The 27,983-nt window shown below is 41.3% G+C and overlaps 1 protein-coding gene across 2 annotated transcripts; it reads left to right on the forward strand.

Annotated features, from left to right (window-relative positions):
* Window positions 1-39: 39 nt before the first annotated feature.
* Window positions 40-27,942, forward strand: GOSR1 (golgi SNAP receptor complex member 1). 2 transcript variants are annotated; one of them, XM_027660339.1, is made up of 9 exons: window positions 40-128; window positions 502-616; window positions 2,228-2,315; window positions 2,515-2,622; window positions 3,051-3,142; window positions 3,328-3,402; window positions 17,921-17,950; window positions 23,938-24,020; window positions 25,273-27,942. In XM_027660339.1, exons 1-9 carry the CDS (start codon window positions 98-100, stop codon window positions 25,395-25,397), a joined length of 747 nt encoding a protein of 248 aa, XP_027516140.1. In that variant the 5' UTR covers window positions 40-97; the 3' UTR covers window positions 25,398-27,942. The 2 variants fall into 2 exon arrangements, with proteins under 2 accessions (XP_027516140.1, XP_027516141.1); XM_027660340.1 differs by having other exon boundaries at window positions 502-610.
* The last annotated feature ends 41 nt before the right edge of the window (window positions 27,943-27,983 follow it).

Consider the following 27,983-nt stretch of genomic DNA (forward strand, 5'->3'; position numbering starts at 1 on the left):
TGGGCGGCGCTGCGGTGGGAGGCCCGCCCGTGCCGGGGGCCGCTCTGTCCCGCCCGTCTCGGCGGCGCTGGCCCGCAGCTGACGTTGGACAACAAAGATGGCGGCGGGGAGCAGCAACTACTGGGAAGGCGAGTGGGGCCGGGGGCGGCGGGGCCGGGGCGGCCGCGCCCCGTGGGGCTCCTCCGGGGCACGGCCCAGGCACGGCGCGGCGGGACCGCCGCCGGGGCCCCTCTGCTCGCCTCCGGGGGGCCGGCGGGCGCGGGCGGTGCCGGCACGTCAGCCATGAGGCGCCGGTGCCCGCGGAGCCCCGCGGCTGTGGGACAGGGCTGAGGGTGCTCAGCCGTGACCCCCTTTGGGCGTGGGGCGCTCCCCCAGCCATGAGGGTCCCTCCTTCCCCTGTGGGTTCCCCTCCCCGGGGCTCCCGGGAGGTCTGTGGGACCGGGACCCGCCGAGGGGCGGGGGCCCCGGGCGGGTCCGTGACTGTCCCCCCGCCCCGCGCAGATCTCAGGAAACAGGCGAGGCAGCTGGAGAACGAGCTGGACCTGAAGCTGGTCTCCTTCAGCAAGCTCTGCACCAGCTACAGCAGCGGCCGAGACGGAAGGCGCGACAGGTATAGGTACTAAGCCCGTTTCTTTATGTTTTAAACGCTGCCCCTGGTGCTGGGTTCGTTCTTATCGTTTGCAGAATGCTGGTCCCACCTGTGGCTCATTTCAGCACTTGCTGCTGGTGTTGGCCTTGATGTGATTTCGGGGTGTGAGTCAGGAGGGGCTGTGGGTGACATATGTCCCTGGGGAGAGCTGAGTTTAAAGTTTAGTCTGTGTGGGGTCACTGGGAACTGGTGGTAGAAGGTTTTAATGCTTATTACATCATCTTGTTTCCCAGTTTCTATTGTATTGAACCAGCAGGAGGTTTTCAGGACCTCATCATTAGGGAAATTTAGCCTTACACCTCCCAGGTGTGCTATTTGTAATCCCAGTTTTAGGGGAACTGGAGCACTGAGCAGCTGTGGCTGGTGCAAGGCTGGCAGGGAACAAGCCCTCTCTTCACAGGGGTGGCTGTTTCTTCCTGGCTTTCTCCTAAGCTGAGTGATAATCCCAGAACCACGGAATGGTTTGGGTTGGAAGGTACCTTAAAGGTTATCTCGTTCCAACCTCCTGCCATGGGCAAGGACAGTGGTAATGAGAATGATGAGAGCTGTACATATATTTTTATATGTATGTATTTATATATATATGAACCAGATAAGTAGGTACTTGTGCATGTACATGAGTAGTTTCTGTTTGCTTTAGGCAGATTCATGTTTGACTGAAGAATTACTTTGATAAAACTCTTTCAGTCTTTCTATATTGAGGGCCAAAGGTGAGCTCTTTCCTGCAGTTCCACAGCAGGAGTTATGAACTTCTCTGTCCGAGTGCAACCTTTAAAAAATGCCATTCTTTGCTTATTAACTGTATCAGTTATGACTGTGATTACTGTAGGGGTGTGTGTATTGATTTTTTTTTTTAATTTGATGAATTAATCCATTTTGAACCTTTCCTTGAATTTCTGGTTCTGGAAGCCTGAGAGCACCAGATCCCTGAGTTTCACTTTTGTTTCTTGTCTCTGTGCTGATACTTGATGTGTAATTGGATTGTTTTCATTATTTTTGTTGTCCAGTGCAAAACTTCTCTTACTAAGATTAAGGCAGATTACCAAAGCCATGAATTGTCTCTGAGGGTTCTTAGTTGTCACTTCTACAGGCAGGTCTTCAATGTAAGTTTTCCTTGTGGTTTTAGTTTATCTTAAAAAGCAAGTAGGGAAGGTGTGTGAAACTGTAATTGTGTGTGTTGTTCTGTAGAGCACTGATTGCTTAATAAGTCAGTGGGTTGTCCTAACACCACATTATTAAGGTGTGATTATGTTGCTGTAACAGTGCAGTGCTCCCTTCTGCCAGTAAATAAATAAATCAGATTTAAAAGTTGGGGAGAGAAGGACATTGGTGCCAGACAAAGATGTGTCAGGCATGTCTTCCAAGGAGAGGTTGTATTTCCCCCAGGTGATGCTGTGTCATCCATTCAGATAAGAATTAAAGGCATGTGTGATAAGAAAATGTAGTTTTCCTGAGCTTAATTCACCTCTAGGAAACCTGGGTAGTGGAGCTTTCCAACCCCTGTCCCCAGTGTTTCCTTATTTCTTGCATTCGTGGAACGATGTGCTTTTCAGTAACTGCTCCTCCCCTTTTCCCTAGCTCTGACACAACTCCTCTCTTAAATGGATCAAGCCAGGACAGAATGTTTGAGACCATGGCTGTGGAGATTGAACAACTTCTGGGAAAGGTAACTGGAGTTACTGTGGCTTTACTGGGGCGTTTAGGAAATGTCACCGTCCGGGTTTGTGTGAGGGACGTTTGGAAATGCGAGTGTGGGTGTTGGACAAGGTGTGCCTTCCCAGCCAGCTCCTTCAGCTTGTGCATTGTATTTTTCATACAAGAACGAGCCATTTCACGTTTTTTTGGGGTTGTTTTCCCTCCTGTAGCTCACTGGGATAAATGACAAAATGGCAGAGTACACCAACAGTGCGGGCGTGCCGTCCCTGAACGCGGCGCTGATGCACACGCTGCAGCGCCACAGAGACATCCTGCAGGTAACAGAACGGGCCTCCCCCCTGCCTTTGGGGTGGTTCTTAAAAATAATTTAATCCTTTAATCGTAATAGTTTGAAATAATTATTATCAGTGCTGGTGTCACGGCACCATCACCAGTAAGGAGAAATTCCAACACAAACCAGTTCATCAGAGAGGTGAGGATATGTGACACTGGGACAAAGAATTACAGTGGGTTTCCCTGCATGACCTTGTCTGTAGCTATCAAATTTAGCAACTACTGTAAGAGCAGTGAGTTTTAAAAATACTTTGCATTAGCTTCTGGCCATTTTTGCTGTTCACTTCATAAGCTGGTCTTGCACTTTGTACTGGAGAACATTTGGCAGTTGAAAAGGTGGTCGGATCTTCCGTGGGTACGTTGCGTTGTTAAACCTCAGGATCCTGATTTTGGAATAACTGTTTTATTACAGGATTATACACACGAATTCCACAAAACCAAAGCGAACTTCTTGGCAATAAGAGAAAGGGAGAATCTGTTGGGATCAGTACGGAAAGATATCGAGTAAGTTGTGTTGTTTGTTACAGCAGTGGAATGGGACTGTCCTCAGAGGGAGAAGGTGGAAACCCTTCTGGAGGAGAGTGCTTGGCATAGCTCACTTGTCCGTGCTCTGAGTAAAGCAAAAGAAGTTACCTGAATTCACAATTTTTATTCAGGTTCTGACAAGGTTCTGTTTTGTTGGGTTTTAGGTCGTATAAAAGCGGGTCTGGCGTGAACAACAGAAGAACAGAACTGTTCCTGAAGGAGCACGAACACCTTCGAAAGTAGGTGTTGTTTCCTGTTTACTTAGTTTGGAGGTGCCTGACTTTCCTGGGGGATGAAACGTTCTGAGTTTCAAGTGTATGTGAAAGCTGTGTCCATTGGGACAATAACATGTGCACAAGGAATGCCTTTCACTGTGTATTCTGTGACAGTGCTGCTGCTTTTGCAGCTGGATGAACATTTGTGGGTCATGCTGAGTGTGAAGTGTGGTAGGTAATAATGAAGGTATTTGTCAGTGATTTTTGGCTTTAGGATCTTGTCAGTGACTTCTGTGTTGTCTTCAGTGGGCTTTCACAAGTCACTTGTGACTCAGACCTCCTCCTCCCAAAGGAGTAGATGCCTTTACACACTGATTAGGATAAGGGTTAAGAAACAAAACTCCCATGGTTTGGCTGGTTTTCTCTTTGTTTATTTGTCAGAGTCAGACAGAGAAAAACCTTTTTGCCTTTTGTCTCTACTGAACGTGTAGAAAAGGTGACAAAAGAGGCTAATTCCAAAGTTACCTGTGCACTTAAATATTGCAAATTTGCTCTACTTTTTTCACCCAGGTAACAAGCAAAAGAGAAAGCACTTTATTCCTGTTGCAGAGAGGGCATTAGGTTGTGAGCAGCTGCTTTGAGTGTCCTCTGTGCAGCAAAAGCAGCAGAGCCAAGAGCAGAGCACTGCAGGGTTTGTGTTCTTTGGAGAGTCCAGAGGTAGCTCTGATTTTCCTGCCTCTCTCCTTGCCTGTAGTGGTGCTAAACCTCAGTCTCACACGAGAGGGCAGGCTTGCATTTAGAAAAAAACAAAATAAATAAAAAATTACCTGTGGCTTTCTCAAATGTGCTTTCCTATAGATAACTTAAACTTGTGGCCAGAACTGCACAAAAAGCTTTAACAAGGAATCTAAACAATTTTTTCCCCATTGTGGCTTAACACCACTTCATTGTCAGTTTTCTTTAATATTTTTAAGACTTAAAAATTAATTGATTTAAAGCTTGAATTTTGAATTCTGTTAGGTTGAATTTATTACTAAACATGCTTGGTCATGAAATAGAAAGCTTCCAGGAAAAAAACCCCAATATTAATATTCCAGAGGTGAATCTTACCTGAAATGTTGTACTTTGAAGAATCAGTCTCAGTTAATCTGAGTAAACCTGATTCCATCCAGGTGCTGTGTTTGGAATTTTTTTGTTTTGCTTTGTTATTTTTGTTGGAGAGGTGGTAAATACTTTCAGACATTTGGCATTTTGTTAAAGAAGGCCACAAATTAAATATTTCTGGAATTGTAAAATACAACTTCTGAGAAACTGACTTTGCTCTGAGTGCACTATTTTGGAAAGTTTGCAACAATTAAGAGAGGAAAACTTAAACCATTTTGTAAATGTTACCTGGCAGATGTCTTCAGCATTTGAGCCTAACATTTGTTGAGGCATTGATTATTTTGATAATAATCTTCAGTATGTTTTTACAATTAAAATGCATGAAAAATAGAGTGAAATAAGGCAGTTTAGAAACAGTTAAACCATCTTCTGGATGATTGTTTGAAAATATCAAGACTTTAAAAAAAACCTCTACCATGACATTGAGAAAAAAAAAACAAGAAATAAGTGTGAGTTGGGGTCTTTAGGAAACAGGGCCAAAACTAATCATGGAATACCACTGCAAGGTGGAGATAACTGTAAGGACTGTGAAGAAATCCAGTGTAGGAGCAGAATACAACATTGGCAAGAAATCAAAGCTTGCAGGATGTTCAAAACTTTTGAATTGAGACTCAGTAAGCTCAGAAAGAGATACTGGCAGAGGAAAATTATTAGAGAGGTTCAACATATTTGTCTTCAAAGAAAACAGTTAATGAGCTATTCGTGCCAAAAAGCTGTAAAAGCGAGGAAAAGGTCCCAAGAAATCACCAGGAGCTGGCAGATTACACCAAACACACTCCTAGGATAAACTGACAGGCTTTGTGTGAGTCATGATGCCGAATATTTGCAGTGCAGCAAACCCTGGTGCCAGACTAATTGACAGAACTACATGGGGAATATATTTACGTTGTCACAAAGACACAACAGGAAAAATCCAAACGTGTTTTTAAGGGAAGTTAAACCAATGAAAAGAGCGTGAGAAACGGACGTGGCAGCACAAACTTTACAAGTGTGTTATTACATGCTGCAGAGGAATGTACTAATGCCCCAGGAATGATATATTCCTATCAGATATTGGAGTGTTCACCTAGTCTTGGCCCTGCTTAATTTGTGCCGTTAAGTACCTTGACCTGTTACATATTTATCCCATTATCTGATGATGGAGGATGCTGAGCTGTTGCCCCAGTGCAGAGTTCTGGCCCTTTTCTTTATGCACAACCGTGTGAGACAGGATAAATGGCCACTGGAATTTTCTCTTGGCTCTGTTTTCCCTGAGTGCTCTTAAAGAGCTGCTGGCAGCCCTGGGCGGGATTGTTCGTGGGGAGGGAAGAGCCAGGAAGCCTTTTTTCTGGGATGGACTTTGGACAGAAGCTGGATCTCTGTTTTTTACCTGAATCTGCCTTTTTTTTTATTTTTGTGTCACATTTTGAACATCATCTCTTCTGGAAGAGAACTGAAGGAGAATCTGTGTGTCAATGTTGTATGTGTAGGTGAACCTTAAAAAGGAAGGGAAGGTAAAAATCCGCGAGTAAAAAACGTTGATGAATGAAAGGACCCGACGTACATTAAGCACCAAGGGAATGACAGCAGCTGAAGCTCTGTGCAAACCCTGGCTGTGCCTGCCTTTCCATTAAGCTGTGAGGATCCTGGATCCATTTGGAGTCCCTTTTCCAGGGTGGGGCTGGCTGCTGTGTCAGTGCTGCTGGCACGGTGTGTGGAGCACTTCCACGTTGGGATCACGGTGCTGCCGGGGCACAAAGGGCTCTGTGCTGCTGCATCCCACTTCTGGGAGGGTTAGAGAGCACATATAGTGTTCTTCTCTCTTGGAAAGCTTCACTGCTGCCTCAGTTCACTTTAGAAATCATCTGATTGTGAGTTTTATTGGGAAAGGAGGTTTGTCCAGAAATTCTGTTGCCTGTGGACAGCTCACTCCGTTTCCTATTTAAGTTCTATACAGGTAATTCAAGGAGAGCTTTACCTGCCTCTGGAGAGACAAACAATAATGCCTACATTTTTTTAATAAAAACTTTAACCCCCCCATTAATTAAAATAAGATTGGCAGATCTTGTTGAATATTGATGCCCTCTTAATGTTTTTACTTAATACCTCAGACTTTTTGCCATGTCAGATGCTTGAAGAAATAAATACTTCTTGGGTCTGTGCCATTCCCTGAAGGTGTTTAATCTTTTCTGTTTGTGTGCTTTTGGCCAGGGATGCAAACAAGTCATCCTTTTTCTTGTGATGCTGTTTTCCATCTAAAGGAAGCAATTTTGATGAATAGATGTAGCTTAGCATTTTAAAAACTGCTCTGAAAAGTGCTGCCTCAGAGGAAAGAATTCTGTCAACTTAGTGTCTGCCCTGAGAAATTCTGCAGTTATTGATGAGTTATAGTCTAAGTCAGCGAAGAGGGGACTAATGTGCTTGATTAAATCTGCAATATTGTGTGTGTATGCAAGTGAAGATTTCCCTTGTGTTGGTGCTTGGGTTGTTCTGTGAGTGGTATCAGGTGATGCTGCTGAATTTGTGTTAAAATCAGTGCAGGCTTCCAAAGTTTGGATACAAACTACAGATTGTATTGCCTGTGATGAATTCCTTGTAAAACTAGATGAATACAGACCACTTAGTGGTCACCAGCATTTGCTGTGGGTAGATTTATTCTGTCATTATAGGGCCACTCTGTGACTGTTGCTTTATTACTCAGCTCCAGCGCTCAGAAATTTGTCATTTATCCCTTTCCAAAAGAAGTGGCTGGTGGGGAAGCAGGTGCAGGTATCATTAGCTGTGGTTTTAGCTGTTGTCAGGTGACTGCATGGTTCTGGTGGGTGTTGCTGTGCAGCCTATGAATCTATCCAGTAAAAAAAAAAAATTCATCTTAGCTGGAAAACCATGTGTGAATGATGCAGGTAGACGGGATGAACCTGTGTTCAGACAGCCCTGTGTGTCTTAAAATGTTTAGCTCTGGGACAGAGAAGGCCACAGGAGGTTGGTAAGAAACTTTGAAGGAGGAGAAGAGCAAACAAATCAGAGGGACGTGTTCTGCATGTGAAAGGGAAAAGAGGAATAAGGGAAGTGAGCAAAGGAACTAACGGGAATCTGCAGCAGTTGCGTAATGGTGTATTAATAATACATACCTGGGATGATTAGGGGAAATTAGTGTTTGTGCAGCTCTTCACGTGTGTGGAGTACTCTGGAGTACTAAATATTTTTGTTACTTTGATTATGGCATTTCATTTTTCAATAGCAGGGCTCTTTGAAATTTCCTGTTGTTGTTTGGGCAGAAATGGGCACATTCAGTAGAGAATAATCACCAGGAAACTGCTCCCAAACTTCGTTGGTGATACAGGCCAGGTCCTAGTGGAGGGAGTGACTGACTGACAGTTTTTCCTCTAACTCTTGCCTTTGCTTACCAATTTTCACTTCAGCGCTGATTTGCACAGAGAAATCAGCTTAATGAGATGCAGAGACACAGGGTTTTTGATTACAGGTGCGTTGACCTTTTGGGAAAAAGCTGCTGGTTTTCTACCTTAATTTAATTTCCTTTTCTTTTGTTATCCCTGCTCTCTGCTCTGCATGCCCTGATTTCCACTCACTGTGCTGTTGCTGCTCAGGTTCCTGTGGATTTGAGTGGGACCTTCAGGATTGGATTGAAACCAGAGAAGTGCTGTTGCCTCCCTTCCATCCCTTCCCTCACCTCCACTTGGAGGGGAGGACACACAGATGCCTGGGCAGTAACTGCTCCAGCTGACACACAGTTCACCACTGCATCTCCTTAGTTTTCTCTTGGACAGAGAGACACTGTAGGAGAAACAGCTAATTCACCAATTCCTTTTTCATTCCCATGGTGGTTGGGGAAGCAGCAGGGAGGGAGGAGTGTGATGAGTCTCTTCCCTGTGGGTGCCTGCTGGCTGCCTGCTCTGCAGCCTCAGAACTGCTGAGCTCCACTTTAGTCAGGCCCAGTAAGGGTTTTTTTTAATTGCCAAACCTGCCTCTTAATTAAACTTATTTTTTGTTTGTGTCAGAGCAGAATGTGGTGGTTTTGTGGTTCCATTCTCTCATTTTTAATGCAGATTTAACTGAAGCAGCACTTGGTAATGAATAATCTTGTTTACTGTGTAGCAGTTATGAAAAAACCAAACAGCTCTGCCCTGACAGGACAGACATGCTCTCCATGGCTGTGGTTTGGAGGGTTTGCCAAGAGGCACCAGATCTGGTGCAGTTTGGCTGCAGCCCTGCTGTGCAGGGGGAGTGGAAGGTGCTGCAGCACTTTGTCCATTGAACTGGAAGACAGAGTGCAAGGAGGGATTGAGGAATCTGGGTTAAAATGTTTCTCTGCTGGCCATTAATTGCAAGAGCTCTGGCAATGGCCTGTCCCTGTTTTCCCAAAAGCCATTGACTTGTTTTCTTCATTTCTGGAATAGGGCAGTTTGAGAAATTACTGCATTAAAAGTGCCTGCCAGTGCCAGCCAGGATGGCTGTGGCAATTCCCTTCCTGACTTACCACTAAATATCCACCACACAGACTTTTGGGGCAGGGCTCTGTGCTCTGTCTGAGCAGCAGCACAAATGAAATGGTTTTCAAAGAAGGGATTTGGGCACAGGAGGATTTTTAGTGTTGCAAAGGCTTACTTAGAGATGCACAATGACTTGTACTGTAATCCCATTTCAAAATACAATTCTATTCTCTCTCTCTGCTCTGTCTCCCATTGCTGCAGAGTTTTCTTGATTGCATCAGTGATTCCTTCCTTTAGCTCTATCTCTGTCTGGATTGAATGGGTTTTATCTCCAAGCCTCTGTCTCCTGAAGATCCATGGCAGAGGGACACGAGGCCACTCTGTAAGTGGCTGGATCAGCTTCCCCTGTAACAGCCCCAGACTAATGTGACACTTGAGCAGATCAACTGCAGCACCAGACTGAGCATAACTTGCTGTATTCTTATTTTAGTAGTAAATACTGCTCAGAGAGGGAGACAGTTCATGTCTTCTGGAAAAGGAGAAACTTCACTGTTTATTATGTGTAATAATTACTGTGTGAGCAAGCTATTGAAGTAGTTTAATGAGAATTTGGGGAGGTTCAAAGCTTGCAGGCAATGAAGGAAGTTGCTCTTCTGGGTATTATTATTATTTATAAATAACTTAATAAAAGAACATGAAAATCAGCCAAGCACTTCAGGATTTAAGAGGTTTTTAGTTTAAAAATAGCCTGAGCTTCATTAGAGTAAAATCTACTGCTGCTTTTCATCTTCCTGGGCTGTATTTAGGACTTAAAAAACCAAACCTACCTAAGCAAAAGATTGAATTTGTTTCATAGCATTTATTTGCATGCTTTGCTTATAGTTGGGTTGGTTTAAAAAGTTCTGTAATCAGTGATTTCCCTGACAACAATGGCTATTGAGACATTTTTATAACTTCAGTATGTCTAAAACAAATGATTTTTAAAGAAAGGGGAGGAGGGGAGGGGAACATAAAATGAAAAAAACAACAAACTCATCACACACAGAGCACAAAATTTGGGGATTTCCTTTGTAACTTCCAGAACAAAATTAAATTATGCAGGTGACAAAGGATGCAGCCACACATTGAGCATTAAGAACTTCAAACTCATTGTTGCTTTTTATCTGTGTGACATGTTTGTGCCTCAGCTTCCATGTTCCCCTGGGAAAGAGGCCACAGAAACTCCCTTAGGTCTTTATGACTGACTGAAGAAACTAAAGAGCAAACCCTCAGAGTGAAAGATTACCTGAATACATCACGGGGAAGAAAGTGTTTGGGACTAAAACTAGGGTCTGCTTCTCCATTCTGGGCTTCACCTTCGAAACAGCACTTTGTTCTTAATTTGGGGAGAGGGAAGGTTATAAACCCATACTTTCAAACTTCAGAGCTCTGTTTGCTTCTGAAGTTCGTTGCTCCTTTCAGAAATAAACAAGTCGGTGATGCATGTTTTATTTGTTTTTAGCTTTCCTTTCAACACGGTTTCTTAACTAGGACAGCTTCTCTCCACCTCCCCCCAAAGTCTGGTATTGAAATTAGGGCTTTGACAGGGCTGAAATCATTCCTACATGGGTTGGTTCTGAAAAGTAGGTGCAGCTTTTGAACAGAATCAACAGTAGTGAAGTTTTATAGAGTTTCTTTTGTGCAATATGAGAGTCACTTATTATTCTAATGCAGCATATCATTTTACTTTTTTTTGTTATTGTGGCTGTTCATTATTCTTTAGGACCACAACTGCTTGCTCATTATTTGCTATTGGATCCTCCAGTAGAAACAGGCTGTTGAACTCAATTTGATGTGTATGGATATGTTAAATAGTGATTATTTCCATTTTCTCAAATACAGAGTGTACCTCTGGAAAGTTACCACATTGCTGCATAAATGTCATTCTTGATTTTATTTAATTTCAACCTCTACTAATGCATCAGAATTAGGTTCTCCTCATTCTTGGCTGAATGGTTGCTATGCAGATATCTTAGTGTTCTATCAAATCCACGATGGTAAGCAGAACTAGATCCAAATTCCCCATAAAGCATCTCTGTTTTATCCTGATAGTACAGTTTTGTTTAGAACTTTTCAAGGACCTTGGTTTTGTTGTGAATTGAAAGATGCAGAGTGCCTTCCTCTCCTTTGAGAGGCTTGTTTATACTGAGTATTAGTTGCAGTTCTGGAAGAATGCATCTTGTACAGTCTCAGATAAAAAGACAGGCCTAAGAACAGGGGGAAATTGGGTCAGAAGAAAAATGTTGAGATCTTTCCCCGTTGAATTGCATCCTTAATTTGGCTTGTAGATGTTTTAAAAGCAGCGTGCACTTTAAAATTTTGAACCACAAGCATTTGTTATGTTGCAGAGTTGACTATGCAGCTTTAAGAGTCGTTTTCTGAAGCTTAATAAACATATAGGTAGATAGTTGTAAATTAGGTACCTCAGCCAAGTCCTGGCTGAAAGCCACAGAGCTTTTGCATCTACCAGCAAACCCTCAAAACCACAGCAGGTGAAAAGGCAGTTAGGAAGCTGAATACACCTCTGTCAGTGTGTATTTTAGGGTTTCATACCACATTAAAGTTGGATTGTCATCCTAGGGATAACTCTCACTTCATTTCTGTGTTAACTTCACTGGAAATTAAAAAGATATTAATTATGAAGTTGTTTGTGTGATGGGTCTCTTCTGGAAAGGCGTTCCCCCTGCTGTTCTCTGGGTTACTTAGGAGTGTGTGAACAGTAGACCGGTTTTTTAGCTTTGCCAAGCTTTAGTCAGAAAACACTGAGCTGGAAAAGTGATACAATCTATTTTGTTACAGCACAGATTACCAACAGCTTGTGTTTGTTGTAAGTTGAGCATCTCTCTTCTCTGTGTGTGCCCAACAAATCAGTAATGACAGGTTATGCTGCTCGAGCTCGTTTTTTGTCAGGTCAGTGTTGCGTATTGAAGGCTGTGTTGCTTGGTTTTGAGGGCTTTTCCCTTTAGTTAAAGGTTTCATTTAAATTATATGTTTTAAACCAGAGGAAATAATGAAAAACAGCACTTCCACTGGCTGCTGGTTGTGTGTGCAGATGTAAAATTTGAGGAAATGCCGATAGAGTCCATTAGTAAGTTACTGGAATTGTTCTGACAGTTGTGGTTGCTGATAATGACTTACAGTAAGACCTGCCCTTCTCAGTTCATTTCACTTCATTCCTGTGGGTAATATGGAGCAATTACAGAGGAGGGGCAATCTCTCCAGGAACTTTCCCAGCCGTGAATCGAGAGCCTCGTGGAGACCTCGTAATGCGGCTGGTGGTGCCATCCTGGCACTGGGGTTGTGCAGCAGCTTCATTTACACAACAGGAGCTGTTTTCAAGTTTTTGACTGTGCCTTTTGGGTAGACTGTGCACTTGCAGGTTATTGAGAAGGCTCTTAACTTCCTCCTAGATTTGCTTTAAAGGAAGTGGCATTGCTGCTGCTCCCCCTCCTGGGGCTCTCAGGCATCAGGCACTCTCCCCAGTCCTCTGTGCCAAAGAGCTTTCTTGGCTGTCTCCTCTTCTAGAGAAACATTTCTTTCACTCTGTTGATAATTCCCACACGAGTCCATGGAGTTCAGTGGAGGTGCAGACTGTACCCTTTGGAAATCCAGGAGGAGCAGACTGTACACTTTAGAAATCCAGGAGAAACAACCTGTTTGTGTTCTCAGACCTGTGAAGGTGGATCTGTGTGTTCAGCGATCTCCCTGCAGAGGGAGGGGATCCCTTGGTATTTTGTTTGCATCCCTTAAGCTGTTCTTTAAACTGAGTTAGAACAACTAATGTTTTCATTGGTTTCACATAGATATTTTTACAGATGTTAGACAGCTGCAAAGAAAGTACTTATGATAGTGTATCTTAATCCCAAATTGTTGAAATTTATAAGCTTTTGAGACACGGACTTAGGGATGTGGCTAGAAATCCAATTTTTAGTGAATTCTGAGTCAGAGGATTGCAGTTGGAGGGGAACAGGTTTCACCATGTTATTTTCCTAGAAATCCTTTGGCAGATCCTTCCCTTCTGTGTATTTTATTTCCTCCTGCACAAGGTACATGTGAACCATCTGGAAAGAAACTTGTCACCAGATAACATTGGTTTACTCTTGCCTGGAGCAGTGGATTATGTTCCAGTGCCTTTCATTCTAGATTTAACAAATTACTTGCATTGATTAAAAGCAATGTGGTTTTGTGCTTCTTTCTTTCCCACTTTTGCACCTATTCCTCATTCTTATTGGAAGTGATTACTGAGTGTTGGACTCCCCAGTACAGTGATTTGCAGAAATAAACTTACTTAGGTGTTTAGAGCTTGCAGGGTTGATGTTGTTAATAACATTGTTCCTTTGGAGCAAATTTATACATTGACTTAATGCTCATGTTTGTGCTGTGTTTTCGGTTTGATTCCTTTCCAAATTAGAAAAGCAGCTCCAGTGGAATTCTCTCGTTCACGTTAAATTAAATCAAGTTTGAGATGAGTCTTATAAAATCTGGAATATCTTATTTGTTATCCCAGGGGGGAAAAAAGTGTTCTTCATTACCTTCTTCTAATTAAGTTTTTTAAGAGCTTAATGATCTGAATTTTTATATGATAAGGAACGCTGATGGCAAGCAGAAAAAATGAGTTGGAGGTGGGTTTTTGTGTGTGTGTGCACAGGGTTTCTTTCATTATTATTCTTCTGTTATTGTGATCGTGATGATGGAAATAACTGCCTGTATGTGTCAGGTTTGCTTCATCACAGCCTGTATTATGTGTATTAGAGAATCAAGTACGTCTTGCAGGATTTGCATTCCTGGAAGCTCCACGTTGCCTGGTGATCCAGGACTGTGAAAATATGAAAGATTTATTGCAGGCAGTTTGAGAGAGCAGAGACTGGTGATTGATCTTGCAGTTAGAGAAAGAACAAAGTAAAATTATTATTTCTGTTGTTACTCTTTATGAAAGGAGGAAAATAGTTATCAAGTGCTATATTAGTTTATTCTACAGGGTTTTCCCTATTCCTTTTAAATTATTCTATGTGATAATATTGCCCTTAATTTCATCTGAAGGGTTTAAAGTGCGTTGTGAAATGAGTTATTTGCAGATGAGTCTTGCTGCTGTATCTTGTTCCTCTGACAAGTGCTTTTTTTGGGTATCCAACTGGTAAGTCAGCAGCAAAATCTATGGATATGGGAGAAGCCAGCCCTCATCTAAGTATTCATCTATATTAATGAATTTTATTTAACTTTTGTCTATTTATTATATTTAACCGGCGTAGATGTTTGCTTTAAAAAAAACCCCAAGAACATAAAAAACTTCCTCTAATTGTAAAAGCCTGATGTGATGGGCAGGATTCTTTTCCATCCCGGGGGGCACATTTCACTTAATTTCTCCTTGGGATTCTTTTACCTGTCTGCATATTTAAATGACAAACTGTGCAATCTTTCACAGGCAGCAGTTGCACAGAGGCCTGATTATTTCATGTGCGTGGCTGCTGCTGCTGCTCTTGGGTTTGTGCCATTCATTACAGGAGCTGATTGCCTCAGCATCTTCCAGAGTTTCTTTCCTGTAGTATTTTTAAATGGCTTTGTCAAAGTGCTGTCTGTCTGGACAGGCAAAAATGCAGAGCTTATTGAAACAGATGGCAAGTCAGATTAATAGTGCCCAGAACCATTGTTTGCTTGCCTGGATGTTCAGGAGGAGATGGCCACTGGATTTGATGTCTTTGCTTGGACAACAGAAGAACAAAGTCAGGAGGTTTTAATTTTATTTTTTTTTTCCTAAGAGCCTCTTTTTGTAGTGTTTTGAATGTGTAAGTTAAGCAAAATTACTTCTTTCAGTGGTTTTTTTTTTTTTTTATTCTGACAAACAGTCGGAATGAACATTTGTAATTGTGAGAGCAGTTTCTATTTGTGTAAAACAGGTTATTAATAGCCAGAGAGTTGCCAGCTTCCCTTGGGTCCCTGGGCTCTGTTGTACTTCGTGTTCCTGATCTTCCTTAAATCTGACTTATTTTTATGGTTATGAGCTGTAAAATGATGAAACAGCTGCTTCTGTTTGGGTATCACTGTAAGTGAACTTTACAGTCTGTGTTTGCCAAGGAGACTTAAAGACTTTAAAGGAAGCTGTGTGAGTGCACGTTGGAAAAGCCTCTGACACCTCCCTGAACTGATTCGCAGGAAGAACTAAACTTAAAAGAACTCTGATGGTAAAAATCCACACATCAGAATCCCTAAAATGTTCCTGCTCACACTGACAACCTTTACCAAAATGTCAGTGAATGTCATTGCCGTTTTCAACAGTTTGTTCACCTGCTGGAGGTCTGCAAGGAGAGGTGTGTTTGGAGATCCCCTCAAGAGCTGCTGCTTCTCAGGGTGGGAAGAACACTGGGAGCTGTGTCTAGGAAATGTGTGTGTGCTTCCCAGCTATTTACGTAGGACTCTAAAAGTTAATTTAGTCTGCCCTTACCTGCACATCAGTCATTGTGAAAAAAATTCATGTGCATCTCGTCCTTTCAGATAGTTGGGGTGATGTCCAGTAAGTTGAGAAACATCAATTTTGTGGCTTCAGATGCCTGTTAAATGCCTTGTGTTGGCATTTGCATCTAATGTCTGGGTTTATACATTTTTATTAACTTCTGTCATCATTTTACAGGTAGTTATATTTCCAAGATTTAATTTTATATGTCTATAAAGGTACACACACACACATATAAAAATAATGCAGTATAATTTAATCTGAAGCTTTTAAATAACTCTTTATATCTCTGATTAAGCAATAAAACTGCCCAACTACAGCTTTCTCCAACATAAAAAGCAGTGAGTGTCTCTGCTGCAAACTGGCAATCCTAATTTTTGTGCTCTAAAAACCTTGGAGAACATCCTAATTCGCTTGAGGTCTGTAAAACTGTTCAAATTCCCTGTCATCTTCAGTTCATCAGCATGAAAATTCTCTAATTTCATCAGTTAAATGATGAGCTGGTAATGGTTTTTCTAAGGCAGGTTTTTTTGATAGGGCTGTTCTAGCAATGTTTTGTTCCACAGAATTTTTTTAAGTGTAACTTATTTCCAGCAAAGCTTCAGATACTTTTTCATTGATAATAAATAAATAAAAAAAATCAGAGCTTTTTTAAAATGACGAATTCTTGTGCTCTGCTCTTGCTTTTCAGGCTGTTTTCTGATGGTTTTGCAGTTTATTCTTATTATGCACTGCCCACTTAACACACTTGTCTGTTAGAGACTATCTATGAAAGGCACGTTCTCAGCTGAATTGTGTATCTTGGAGGCTCAGTGATTACAGAAATCTTTAATGCATTACTTTTGTGTTCTCCTTGCCTTGGGGACGTCAGGAGATGCTGTGAGACTGCTCACATCCTTCTGTGTACACAGCTGTGGTGTTTTACTTCTCTGTGCCAGTGTAATAAACACCACACAGTGAATAGAAGTGGCTTTATTTGATTAACCAATGTATCTGTTCTTTGCCACCCCAGTTGAGTCCCTCTCAACTTAAAATTGGGCAAAATTATTTTTAGTGCTCTGTTCTGTCTCCATGTTTCAAGCCACGGGTGCACTGAAATAGCAGCCTTCGTGTTTTCACTCCTCCCCCCAGACAAACAGGGACTCTGGTTGTGTCTCCCCACCCCCTGGGGTAGTTTTCCACCCCTTCCAGCTGGAGCTGGAGGGGGATCCCCAGAATTCCTGGGGGTAGAAGGAAAGCTCCAAATCTCTGGCTGAGTCAGAGGCAGGACTGTGCTGTGCCTGTTGGTACCTTCCCTTCCGAGGTGGAAAACACTTGGAATGAGGAGGGTGGGAGAGGAAGGCAGTCATGCTCTTTTAGTATTTTTTAGTTTGAAAACAGTAAATTCTGCTTTAATACTGGAGGAACTATCCAGTACAACATTGAACTGCTTTATGTCAGGTTGATTTCCTTCTCAAGCTGCAAACTCTTTTTTTTTTTTTTTTTTTTCAGTTATTCTCCAAGAATTTGTATAAATCTGTGGGGTAAACAGAGCAATTGTGGGGAAGAATCATTGTTTACACACTATGGGAAACAGGGATGCAGGCACCTCTTCTGTGTCAGAGTTACATTAGAGATATCAATTGCTCTGACAAGAGATGTGTCTCTGGCATTCCACAACTGGCTGCAAAACAGTGATTAAAACCCTGCCTGTAAGCTGAGTACAGAAAAAAGAGAAAAAGCTCCAGCCTTGTGAGGATCTTGTTTGTCATCCTTGTCGTGCACGTCCGCTCTGTAAATGAAATGTTCCCTCTGGGGCTGTATTTTGAGCTGCCCTTTTCCCAGTGGTGCTGCACAGAAACTCGATTGAAAACAAGGGCAGGGCACAGGTTATCAAGGTCTTTCTCTTACCCATGGTGTGTGTTCTGCTTCCCATGAGCATCACTCAGTTCTTGTCAGACTGGTGGGGCTGTAGGAAGAATTTGCCTCGTTAACCAGCATAAAGCAGTGTTTGTTGAACCACCCCTGAAACGGGGTTCTGAGATGGTATTACCTGCATCCAAGTCTCAGCTTTTATCATTAATTACATTTTTTTTTTGAAGGGTTGAAAAGGAATGGCCAGGATTAAAAAGCAATAAAATTAGGTACTGCTTTCTCTAATACTCCTTTCCAAGCAGCCTCTCATCAATCATGGTGCCCATTCCCTTTTCCCTGTCTCCTCAGTGCTTTATGTGTTCTCCTGGGCACCTGCTCTTGCACACACTTAGGAAATGCTGCTCCAGAGAACAGTAGGAGCATCTCCTCCAAAGGCTATATATAAACCAAATCTATGTAGTAGCAAAATGTGACAACATCCAAAAATAAAACATTCTAAGGGCAAATTTATTAAGGTTTGTATGATGACGATCATTGATTAGTAATCTAAAATGGTACTTAGTGCTTGTTACTTTTCTTAACCTCACTTTTTTTGTTTGGCTTTCAGCTCAGATCGACTGATAGAAGAAACAATAAGGTAGGAATTAACTTAAAAATTTTCATTATTTTCTGTACAATCAATGTTTACATTGAATTGTGTCTAAATATATCAGTCACTGTATTTATACAGTAACTATTTATAACTCCTCAGCAGTATTACAATGAATTGGTGGAGGGTTTGGGTTGGGTTTTTTATATTTGATATTGACTTAATGGTGTGGCTTAAATATTTTATCGATCCTAGTTTAGAAAATCTGTGTTTCTGTGCAAAGGTGAATAACCTTTGGAGCAAGGTGGGTCTCAGGTTGGGCTGTTGAGGGCTATTCCAGTAGTGAAGATGCTTCTTCTCACAGTGACACTCATCTACAACCTGATTTTCTGTAATCCTTCCATGTATCCAGCACCTTAGTGTGCAGCTGAGACAGGTAATGTGGCTTTTACCACAAGTGCTTGAGAGGTTGTTGCTGTTATATAGTTATTTATCTTTTGGGTTTTTCAAATGGTTCCAATACTTGAGTGATAGCTTCCCTGAACTGAAATAGGAAGTTTAGAACTGGAACATCATAAATTATCTGTGCCCTTCCCAATCTTCATTGAACTCTGCAATTTTGCAAACCAATAATTCAGACTGTAACAATAATGTCAACTTAATGGTTTTAAATTTTAGATTACTGCTTTAAAACCGAAACAAAAAAGGGAAGAAAAAAAGCAAGATATGCTTTCAGATAATGCATGTACTGGCATAAGTGATCAAAAAGAGTAATTAGAGGTGCAGCAAGGCTCTGTGTCCATTAGGGGCTGGCTGGCTTAAGTACACACAGTGGGCTCAGGATAATTAACGTGGTGAAAGAATGTGTTAAACCACATTAGTGTGCAGTGGTGAACCAGAAGTGGTCAGTACAATTATGTCTGAAAACGTGGATGCAATCCCACCACAACCTCATAAAGATGTTTGTCAAACAGCACAGCTGTATTTGTTTTACTTTGTGTTCTAGTCTTTTCCTCATTAAAAACTTCTCCTTGCTTGTATCCCTGCTATTCCATCTCGAAAATGCACAAAGTTTGTTGGATTTCTTATTTGCTGCTGTCACCCTTGCATCATTTGTTATCTACAGTAAATGAACTTCTTGCTCTAGTTGTTGCCAAAAATATTCCACTTTTTTCTTTTGGTACAAAAAGAGCCTGTTTAGCAACTACACTGAGCAGGAAATGTAGTTCCATTTATATCATCTTAATTCAATTCCACCCCTGCTGAAAACAGGGTGAGTTTTTTTCTTTTACTCTTTTTCTTGTGCCCCCCTGTGATTGGAAGTGTTGGGGTATGACATTAATTGAGGGCAAATCCTGCTGGTTTTGAGTGAATTTACCAGATGGAAGTTTACCCAACTGCTTTGTCTGTTGTAACCCAAATAAAAGAGGGAATTGTGCAGGAGAAGCTGTTTGAGTGCAGATGCCTTGAGTAAGTGAGATGTAATTAGCTAATTCTGGCTACTCATGCTGCTCTGTCTTCAAGGTTTACATCTGCTGCAGCTCATTACTTAGTTTTTAATTGAGCAAGTCAAGAAATCACATTTATTTCTTCAGGGGTTGTTATTAAGCAGCGATTCTAAACACTGGAAAGCATATTTTGGTGCGTGCAGAGGCTTTTGTTGACAAACCACAGCCACTAATTGTGACCTCTTGGCTCTGATTTTCTGTGGAAAAGAGAACTGGGGAGCCTTTCTCGTCCTCTGGGTGGTTCCTCCACGGAACAAACATCCTTGCAAGGGAATAAATGGGCACCTGAGCTGAAATGGTGCAGCAGCTAAAGCAGTGAGCAGGGCTGTCGCTCCAGATGTGTTGTCATTGCTAAACTTTTAATCAATTTTTTAGATGAATTACGTGGCCTGGGTTCTTACTGCAGCATATTTTCTTCCCAGAAGCGAGTGGGATGTGACACTTTGTACTGCAGTTCTTTTGGAACAGCGTTCACTTCTCTTGGCCAGATTTAAATATAAGCATAGATTTTGCTTAATATGTTTGGTGTTCTCAGGTTTTCATTTTCAAACATTATCACTTCTCCAAAATAGCAAACGATTTATTTCTTGTTTTCTAACAACTTGTATTTTTATGTTGGCTCAGTTGGAATTTTTATGGGTTTGCATGTACAGTTTTGACAAGTTCTTAGGGTTTTATTGCAGTATTGTTTCTGAGGCCTCATTCACTGATTTGTCAGTGTTTGTATATTAACAGATTGGACTGAAACCAGACCAAAACCATAGATTTAATTTTTAAAAAGTCTTCTCCTCATGTATTGGTAGTATTTCTTTAGGTTATAATTAGGATTCAATAAAAGAAAAAAATTCACTTCCATTGAATTTTCAGAATGGAGAGGCTTGAGCCTTTTCTCTTCTCTCTCTTGAGTCTTCTCTCTTTTCAGAAGCACCTTGTCAGAGTGTCCAGGCAAAATCACTTGCATTTTGCCCTTTTGTTTTCATCTCAGGCTTCATCAAAAGGCACAATAGTCTTTAAAGTAATTTGAAAGATTATGTGTGTGATGCATGCACACATGTGCATATTTAAAGACATGAATATATATATATATAGCTCTATTCAAAGAATAAGTGATGCAATCAGAATTTTTACCAATTTAAAACTCGAGCTTACATTTCTATGCACAGTCACAGAGTCCATTCCCTTAATCATAGACCCTGTCATGAATTTCAATAAGCAAGTATGATTCATGGCATACGAAATGAAGCAGAAGTTTCAGTAATATATGAATTATTTGATTTTTAATAACATGGCTCCTTCCCCTAGAGCTTTTGTTTTAGTTCTTCATTGGTGTAGATGTGACTGATGTGTCTCCAAGGGTGAAGGAAGCAAGGAGCTGATTTTTGTGGTACATTTGCCTCGGTGACACACGGGATGGATGTGGCTGTGTGGGGTGAAACACCAACAGCTTCAACATTTCTCTAAGTCAAAACACTTCTCTTCTGAGTGAGGCAGCATTAAAAGTGCATCTCTGCATGGTAGACTTCTCCAACAGGGATAATGGCTGGAGGTGTTTATTACTCTGTGTTTTTATGCCAGTGAAAACAGCAAACTATGTACAAATATCAGTTATTTTACTTCTGGAGAGAATTGTGGTTGCTCACATACCCACAGCACTGCTGAACAATCGAGGGCAAACCTGAAATGGGAGTGAAATTTTGAGGAAATATGGCTGCAAGCACAGGAATTTGAGATCCTGCTGCTGATCTGGGGAAGAGATAGGTGGGTGTTTTATGGCTGTGGCTTTGGGGTTACCTACAGGAGGTTTCTCCAGTAGTGCAGCAACCTCGAATGTTGTACTTGAACCGTGCTTTAATATCAAATATGGAGAGCAGCACAGATACCATCTGGTTTTAGAAACTTGGTTTACACCCAGCTCTAGTAGTTCCAGCCAGTGCAGCTCTGAGAACAGTTCATGCTGGTTTCCAAGTGAAATGTTAAATCAGGGTCATCTCCATTCCGGGAAGAAACGTTTAATCTTTTATCGTAAATGTCGCGGGCGAGTTACAAAACACCCGAAGAAGGTCGTGGTGATCCGGGGAGATCCCGGTGCTGAGAGACCAAATGGGGCCAGTGTTGTGAATGGGAAGAAGGGGATGAATTTTTTAAAACATGCATTTGTCAGTGAAGCAATGGCAGCAGCAGCAAGTCAATGAACATATGTTAGGGATGGGAATGAAACCAAAACTCTCTGATGAAGGATATGAGGGAGCTGCAGTGCTTGAGACTGTACAAGGCCAATTGCTGGACTAGTCCTTGGGAACTCTGTGTTTGCTGGTTCTTAAATTTAATAATTTCCTTCACAAATCTAGAGGTAAACCAGCTCATGTTTTGAGTAATCAAATTATACATGAACAGCAGTGCTTTTTACTTGAATTTTGGCTTGTTAATAGTAGCTAGAATCCAGTTAAACCCTTGTTCATGGATATCAAAATTACGTTTCATTACTAGACCGTGTCATAATAAAAATGATAATTACTCCAATTTTTTTTTCTTCAGAGCTCTTCAGTAAGACCCAACCCTTTGAGCTAAATTCTTCAAAGTTTTGGATGAAAGAAATGAAGATGGTTTCAGTCTTGTAATATATAAACTTAAACCATTCCATCCTGTCTTCTTCTGTGAGATGAACAGTCTCACTCCTCAGATGTTAAAGCAGGAACCTTGTGTTCCATGATAATCTATAACAATTATTTCCAAAGGCATTTTGGAGGTGGCTCGGGATCACTTTATATACTGGCAATCATCTTGTATTTTCACTTCTGTAAATGAATGGATGTCTCCATGAGTCATTGGATGCATCTTGTAAAAACAGGGGGCTCAATCCAGGAGTGCTTTGAGAGACTCTGTATTAAAACCTCATCTGGACAAGCATCAAGTCAGTGTGGGGGTGGGAGTTAAGAAGCTGTAGGTTACTGAACAAACTTTCCTGGGTGTACATGGGGAATTTTCTTTTTTCCAATCTGATTCCTAGTAATTCCAAATTCCCTGTGTGCTGTGTAGTGGTTTTGTGAGTTTGTTGCTTTTTACTTTAGAGAACTAAAATACCTGTAATTAAAAACCTGTGTGTCTGTATCGGATAAAAGCAGCATTTTGCATTTTCCTGCCTGTTCTCTGAAATTACAGCTTTAATTCCCTTTTCTTGTATTTATATCTGTTGAGTTGTGTTGTTCCACTTTACTTTTATTCTTCCAGAACCTTTCCCCTCCATATTTAAGGCTCACAAACTTGTCCAAGAACTTGTTTTAATCATTGTTATTACTGTAGATAAACTCAACAGCAGTAGAGGTGACTTTTCTGAGTTATGATCCAGCCTTGTTGTATTTATGTCCTACTTTGTGTAGTTTTGAAACACATGCCAGCAAGGAGAGCAGTATTTGCCATATTTTTCCTCCTTAATCACTGTATCCAGAGCATAAACTTGTCAGCTGAGCGCTTCCTTCTAATCTTCATTTAATATCTTATTTTTAAGAGCACAGCTGCTTTTTTCTGGCTTCTCAAATGTGTTAAATTTGAAATGGAAAATTCTGGTTTGTGTTCCACCTGTGTTGTGTTCTCGTATTTGGATAAAATACGTACAACTAGGACATGTATTGGTAAAGAAACAGAGAATGGAAACTTATATACTCATGGAGAATATTTGTAATTGGGACCAAATCTCAGAAATGTGACCAAATCTGTGCTGTGGTGGAAGCATCATTTGCTATGACCTCACATCAGCTCCCTCAGCTCCACCTTATGGAAAACAGTCAGGCTGGGCTTGCTGGGAAGAGACAATGCAGGAGAATCCAAGCTTTGCCCACTCACCTGCAAACAAGGAGCAGCATCAATCTTGAGACAAAGCAAGTACATCCCAACACTTCATTGTGTTTAAACATGTTCAAAGACCTGGTGACTACATGTCCCAGCTTGGTTGTCCAGAAACCTTTGGAGGGAGGCTCCTTGAGCTGTGTCTCAATCTGCTCTTGCTTCTCCTCAACCAACACATTTGCTTTGCAAATTGATTTTTAGTTGTGAGGCAGCTCTTATTTGCTTAATACTTGTGTGGCCATCGTATCCTGATGGCACACAAATCTCATGTGCTCTCTAGAGTGAAGGTGAGTATGGGGCTTCTGGGGTGAAACAAACTTCTAAATTTAAAACTTAAACCAGAAGAGTTAATATTCTTAAGAATATTTTAAGAATATTGCTTAAGAGTTAAGCAATATTCTTATATTGCTTATAAGGTTGTACCAGTTTTCATTGGGGCTGGAGGAGATCTACCAAACCTGCCTGTTTCAAGAAATCTCAATGTTTTCCTTTGTTAATGGCTTATATAAAAGAGAAATCATTTAAGTGTAAAAGATCAAGATTAATGGAAAAATTGTGCTTTCATTCATGTTGCTTCACCTCATTCATTGTCCTCCAAAGAAGCGTTGCCTGCCTGCTCTCCTCTTGTTTGAGCTGTGGATTATTCTTAGCACCAACAACTTGATCCTCTTTTTCTTTCTCCAGCATTGCCATGGCAACTAAAGAAAATATGACTTCGCAGAGGGGGATGTTGAAGTCAATACAAAGCAAGATGAATACCTTGGCTAGTATCCTTTCCTAAAAATTTGTGCTGCCAGTGCAGAAGAAGAGTTATGGTACAATTTTTCACTCTGTCATCTGGGGATCAGGGATGTCAGTGGCTGTGTAACCTGTCCTGCCATGAGTGGCAAACAGGCCAATTTTTCACCAGTCTCATTTGATAACCTGACTGGAGCTTCTTAATGGGGAATGTGGTGAATAAGTTGGTTTTGCTCAGATTTGGGCACTGCAGAACGGAGCTTAATTTTCAGAGCTCTGCAACAGCATTTTTTGGCCTTCCCTGCTGCATTTTTCTGCAGAAGTGTAATTTCATTTCAGTTCTTGCTTTTTGCTTTCAGAAAAGCTGAAACCTGGTGTGCATCACTGCTTGCTGTGGTTCACAGCCAAGAGTATCCAGGACCTGAGATTTCTCTTGTCTGTCACAATCCCTCAGATCTGAAAATTTTGTGGTGTTGGTTTCTCTTCATATTCTGTGCCATGGCTAAAGAATGTACCAGGTTGTCAAGTCATGCATGTTTGTTGTTTTCCCACTTATTCCTTCCTTTCTGTCATAAGGGCATCGTTTGATCAGACTCATCATGTCCTGGAGAGATGAATCTTGGTAACCCATAAATTTCATTACAGTTGTTAGCAACTGGCAAGAACACCAAAAAGAGTTAAATAAGCTTTGGCTTAAAAGATTCTTGCTTCTAAAGACATGAAGCTCTGAAGCTGATTGTCTTGTTCTCAGCTGTATTTTGTACATTAAAAAATAGATTTACATCCTCATGGTTTTACAGTAGGAATTCTTCCTTATGTGCTGTACTTGCACAGTGTGTGGCCATGAAAAGTGCAGGATTTTCTCAGTCAAATGCCTTTGGTTGTTCCCTTCACCAGTAGCAGAATTCCATTAAAGAAATTCCACAGATGTTTTATGTAACTGCCCCATTTTTTTTTCATTCTCATTTAAACACAATTATTAAAAGTAACTAAGCCTCACATACTGGAGATTAAATACATTAAACACTGGTGATTTAGGTGATCAGGTGATGAATTCTGTGTAAATGTGAACTCTGAGCTGCTCCCTTTTCTCTGCTGCTCTGTAATCAGTGAATACAGTTGTAATCCTGCTCACTCACTATCCATCAGGTTTTACTGCTCCTGCTTTCTCCAGCTTGGGAGTAGTTCTGCATTTCTTACACGTTTCCAGATCCAGGTTTTTAAGGCTTGTTAGTGAATTTGCTGTTTGCTGGGTATGACCTTGACTCAGACTCCTCCCAGACCGGTTTCCAGCAGTGAACAGCCTGATTCAAAGGATCAACCTTCGGAAACGACGAGATTCCCTCATTTTGGGCGGCGTTATCGGTGTCTGTACCATCCTACTGCTCTTATATGCTTTCCATTGATGGATGTTTCCCCCCTGGACTCTGCTGAAATTCATCACCACCTTCCCTCCTCCCAGTCAAGGAAAAGTGAGTGGGGGAAGCGACAGACTTCCACAGCCTGCTCTCCGTGGCTGGGACTGTCAGCATGATGTCTAGAGCTTATGATGGTAGACTGTGACACTGGGTTTGGGCTGAAGCTGCAGTGTTTCTCCTTCCCTGCCACACACATCTTTGGTTAAATTTGGTGGGATTTGTTTGTCATTAATTCCCTTTCTCCCTGCAAGGTAAGTAAATACAGGATGCTCACCAGAACTGGTAGAACAGTTTCAGTGCTCAGCGGTGCTGAGGAGATCCGGTGCTGGCTGGTGAGTGGAAAAGGATTGTTGTTAAATTTGCCTTGGGTGGAAACAGCAGGAAGCCTGTTTTCCTGAAATCCAATCCCAGTACTGAACACTATCACCCTGAGAGAAGAATATTGCAGCTTTAAGCCGTCAGGTTGCTTTACTACTAAATACATGTTCTGTAATTCTTTATAACTCCCAGTTGAGATTCTGGTTATTTCTGCATAATCCGTGCTGTGAAAACTGTGCTTCACACAAATTCCTCAAAGTTAAAAAAGAAGGGTTGTTACATTCTTTTTTCTTTTTTTTTCTTTTTGCACAGAATATGAATAAAGTACCCTCTGAGGGGAGATCATGAGGTTTCTTGTGGCTTTAAAGGGACTGACAAGTCCCCCTTTGTGAAAAGGGAGCACAGTGTCCAAGCAGCTGTTTACCCTGGTGTTCAGTCATCCGAAAAGTGACCAAACATGAGTTCACCTGAAGGGATCTTTTGGGTGTAAATACTTTGATTTTGGCTGGTGTCATAAAGGTCTTTATAAAGACACAATGCAAAGTCTGTATTGTAATTTAGGTAAAGTTGTTCTGATAACACTGATATTTTTACACTGTAAGAAGGATATAATCTGAACTGTCAATTGGAAATGAAAATTATGATGGTTATACCTGAGGCAAACATATCTTTGTGCAAAGGGTTTGGACATAACTCCTCCTAGTAAAGAGTTGAATGTATGAACAGTGAAACAAGTATTACTTACCGTTACCTGGGGGGGAAAACACTTTTTTTTTGGTCCAGACATGCAAAAAGATTCCTGCTGTGTTCGTGTCCCTAAAGAAAGCTGACATCAGGAGTGGCTTTGATGTTGCAGATTCCCCAGTTAACGGATTTTTCTGCTCTTTCAACAGCACTTTTCCATCTCTCATATCATAACCCAATGAATTCAAGCCGAGGCACTGAAATATCTTTCTAAGAACTTGATTAACTCTTTTCACAATCCACTGGCAGTGCTCCTAACAGATTCCATGTTTGCCATCACCCACAAATGTCACACAGTGTCTGGGTTCTCCTCTGGAATTGAGTCCAGCGGGACAGATGCAATTTTTTACTGCATTTTATAGTGTCAGTGAGTACCTGTTGGGGGGAGTAGAGACTTGTGCCTGTGTAGTGTGTAAAACCACACTGTTACACCCAGAATGTTTGTCTGGATTTGGAGGCTTCTTTGCAGACTAATAACTCCGTGCTAAAAAGTCAACAAAGGCTTCTAATCAGTCATATCCCATCGTTGGGATTAGGAAGCATTTGGAATTAATACATGTAAAACTGCGGGGCTTGTATTTTAAATAAAGGGTGATTATTTGGCTGATTTGGGAATGTTCCTGCTTGGAGCTGAAGTGTTTATTAAAGGGGTTTATGAAAGAGCTCGATGGATAAAGGAGGTTTATTACTGGATCTGCGTGTTGGGAGATCAAATCTTTTCTCCCTGATGCCTTTTCTTTGATTCCTCCTCCACCCCAAGGGACCCTGATCAGCACTTGTGCATCTGTTTAGGATTTGTAGGATTTGGTTGCTGTACAGTTGGCAATATAAGATCTGCAGTACCGTAAATAAGTTCATTTATTTAATCTTATAACGAGTCTTTTTACTGGACTTAACTGATTATTTGGTGCATATATTTAATCTTATTGTGTGAAAAAGCTGCTATGGGAAATATGTAGATTATAATAAATATGTAAACATAATTGATTTTTCATGTTATGAAACTGTTATGGAGGAACTGATATATTTTAGTATAAAATAATGGAAATGTGCTGAATTATCTCTGATAAAGCTTTACTGGAAATGGTTTCGGTGTTGGCAGCCCCTCCATGGTTTTTATTTGTGTTGGTTCTGAGTCAGTTTTGTGTTGAAAAGACATTTAATTACCCTTGGAGTTTTCCCTTCATCATCATGTTGTAGTCCCCTGGCAGTGTGAGCGGGTGTTGTGCTGTGCTCCCTGGAGTGTGTGTTTGCATCTGGCCGAGGCAAAGACTTGCTAATTCAGGAGGATCAGCCTAATAACTCATCTCTAATATCCTGGACCTGTGGTCGGAGCAATGGGCTGGAAAATGAAAACAGTGGATTGTAGTATTTAATCTCAAATCCCAAAATATAGGTTTGTGTGTCTCCTGTTGCTAAATATGTCCTCCAAGTTTTTTTTCATTCTGTGTGGTTCCTCTTGCTCTAAGGGAAAAAAAAAAAGATGTGGTTAAAGAATTCTCATTTCTGCAA

Source organism: Corapipo altera, unplaced genomic scaffold, assembly GCF_003945725.1.
Source record: "Corapipo altera isolate COAL_440 unplaced genomic scaffold, ASM394572v1 271, whole genome shotgun sequence".
NCBI classification, from domain to species: domain Eukaryota; kingdom Metazoa; phylum Chordata; class Aves; order Passeriformes; family Pipridae; genus Corapipo; species Corapipo altera.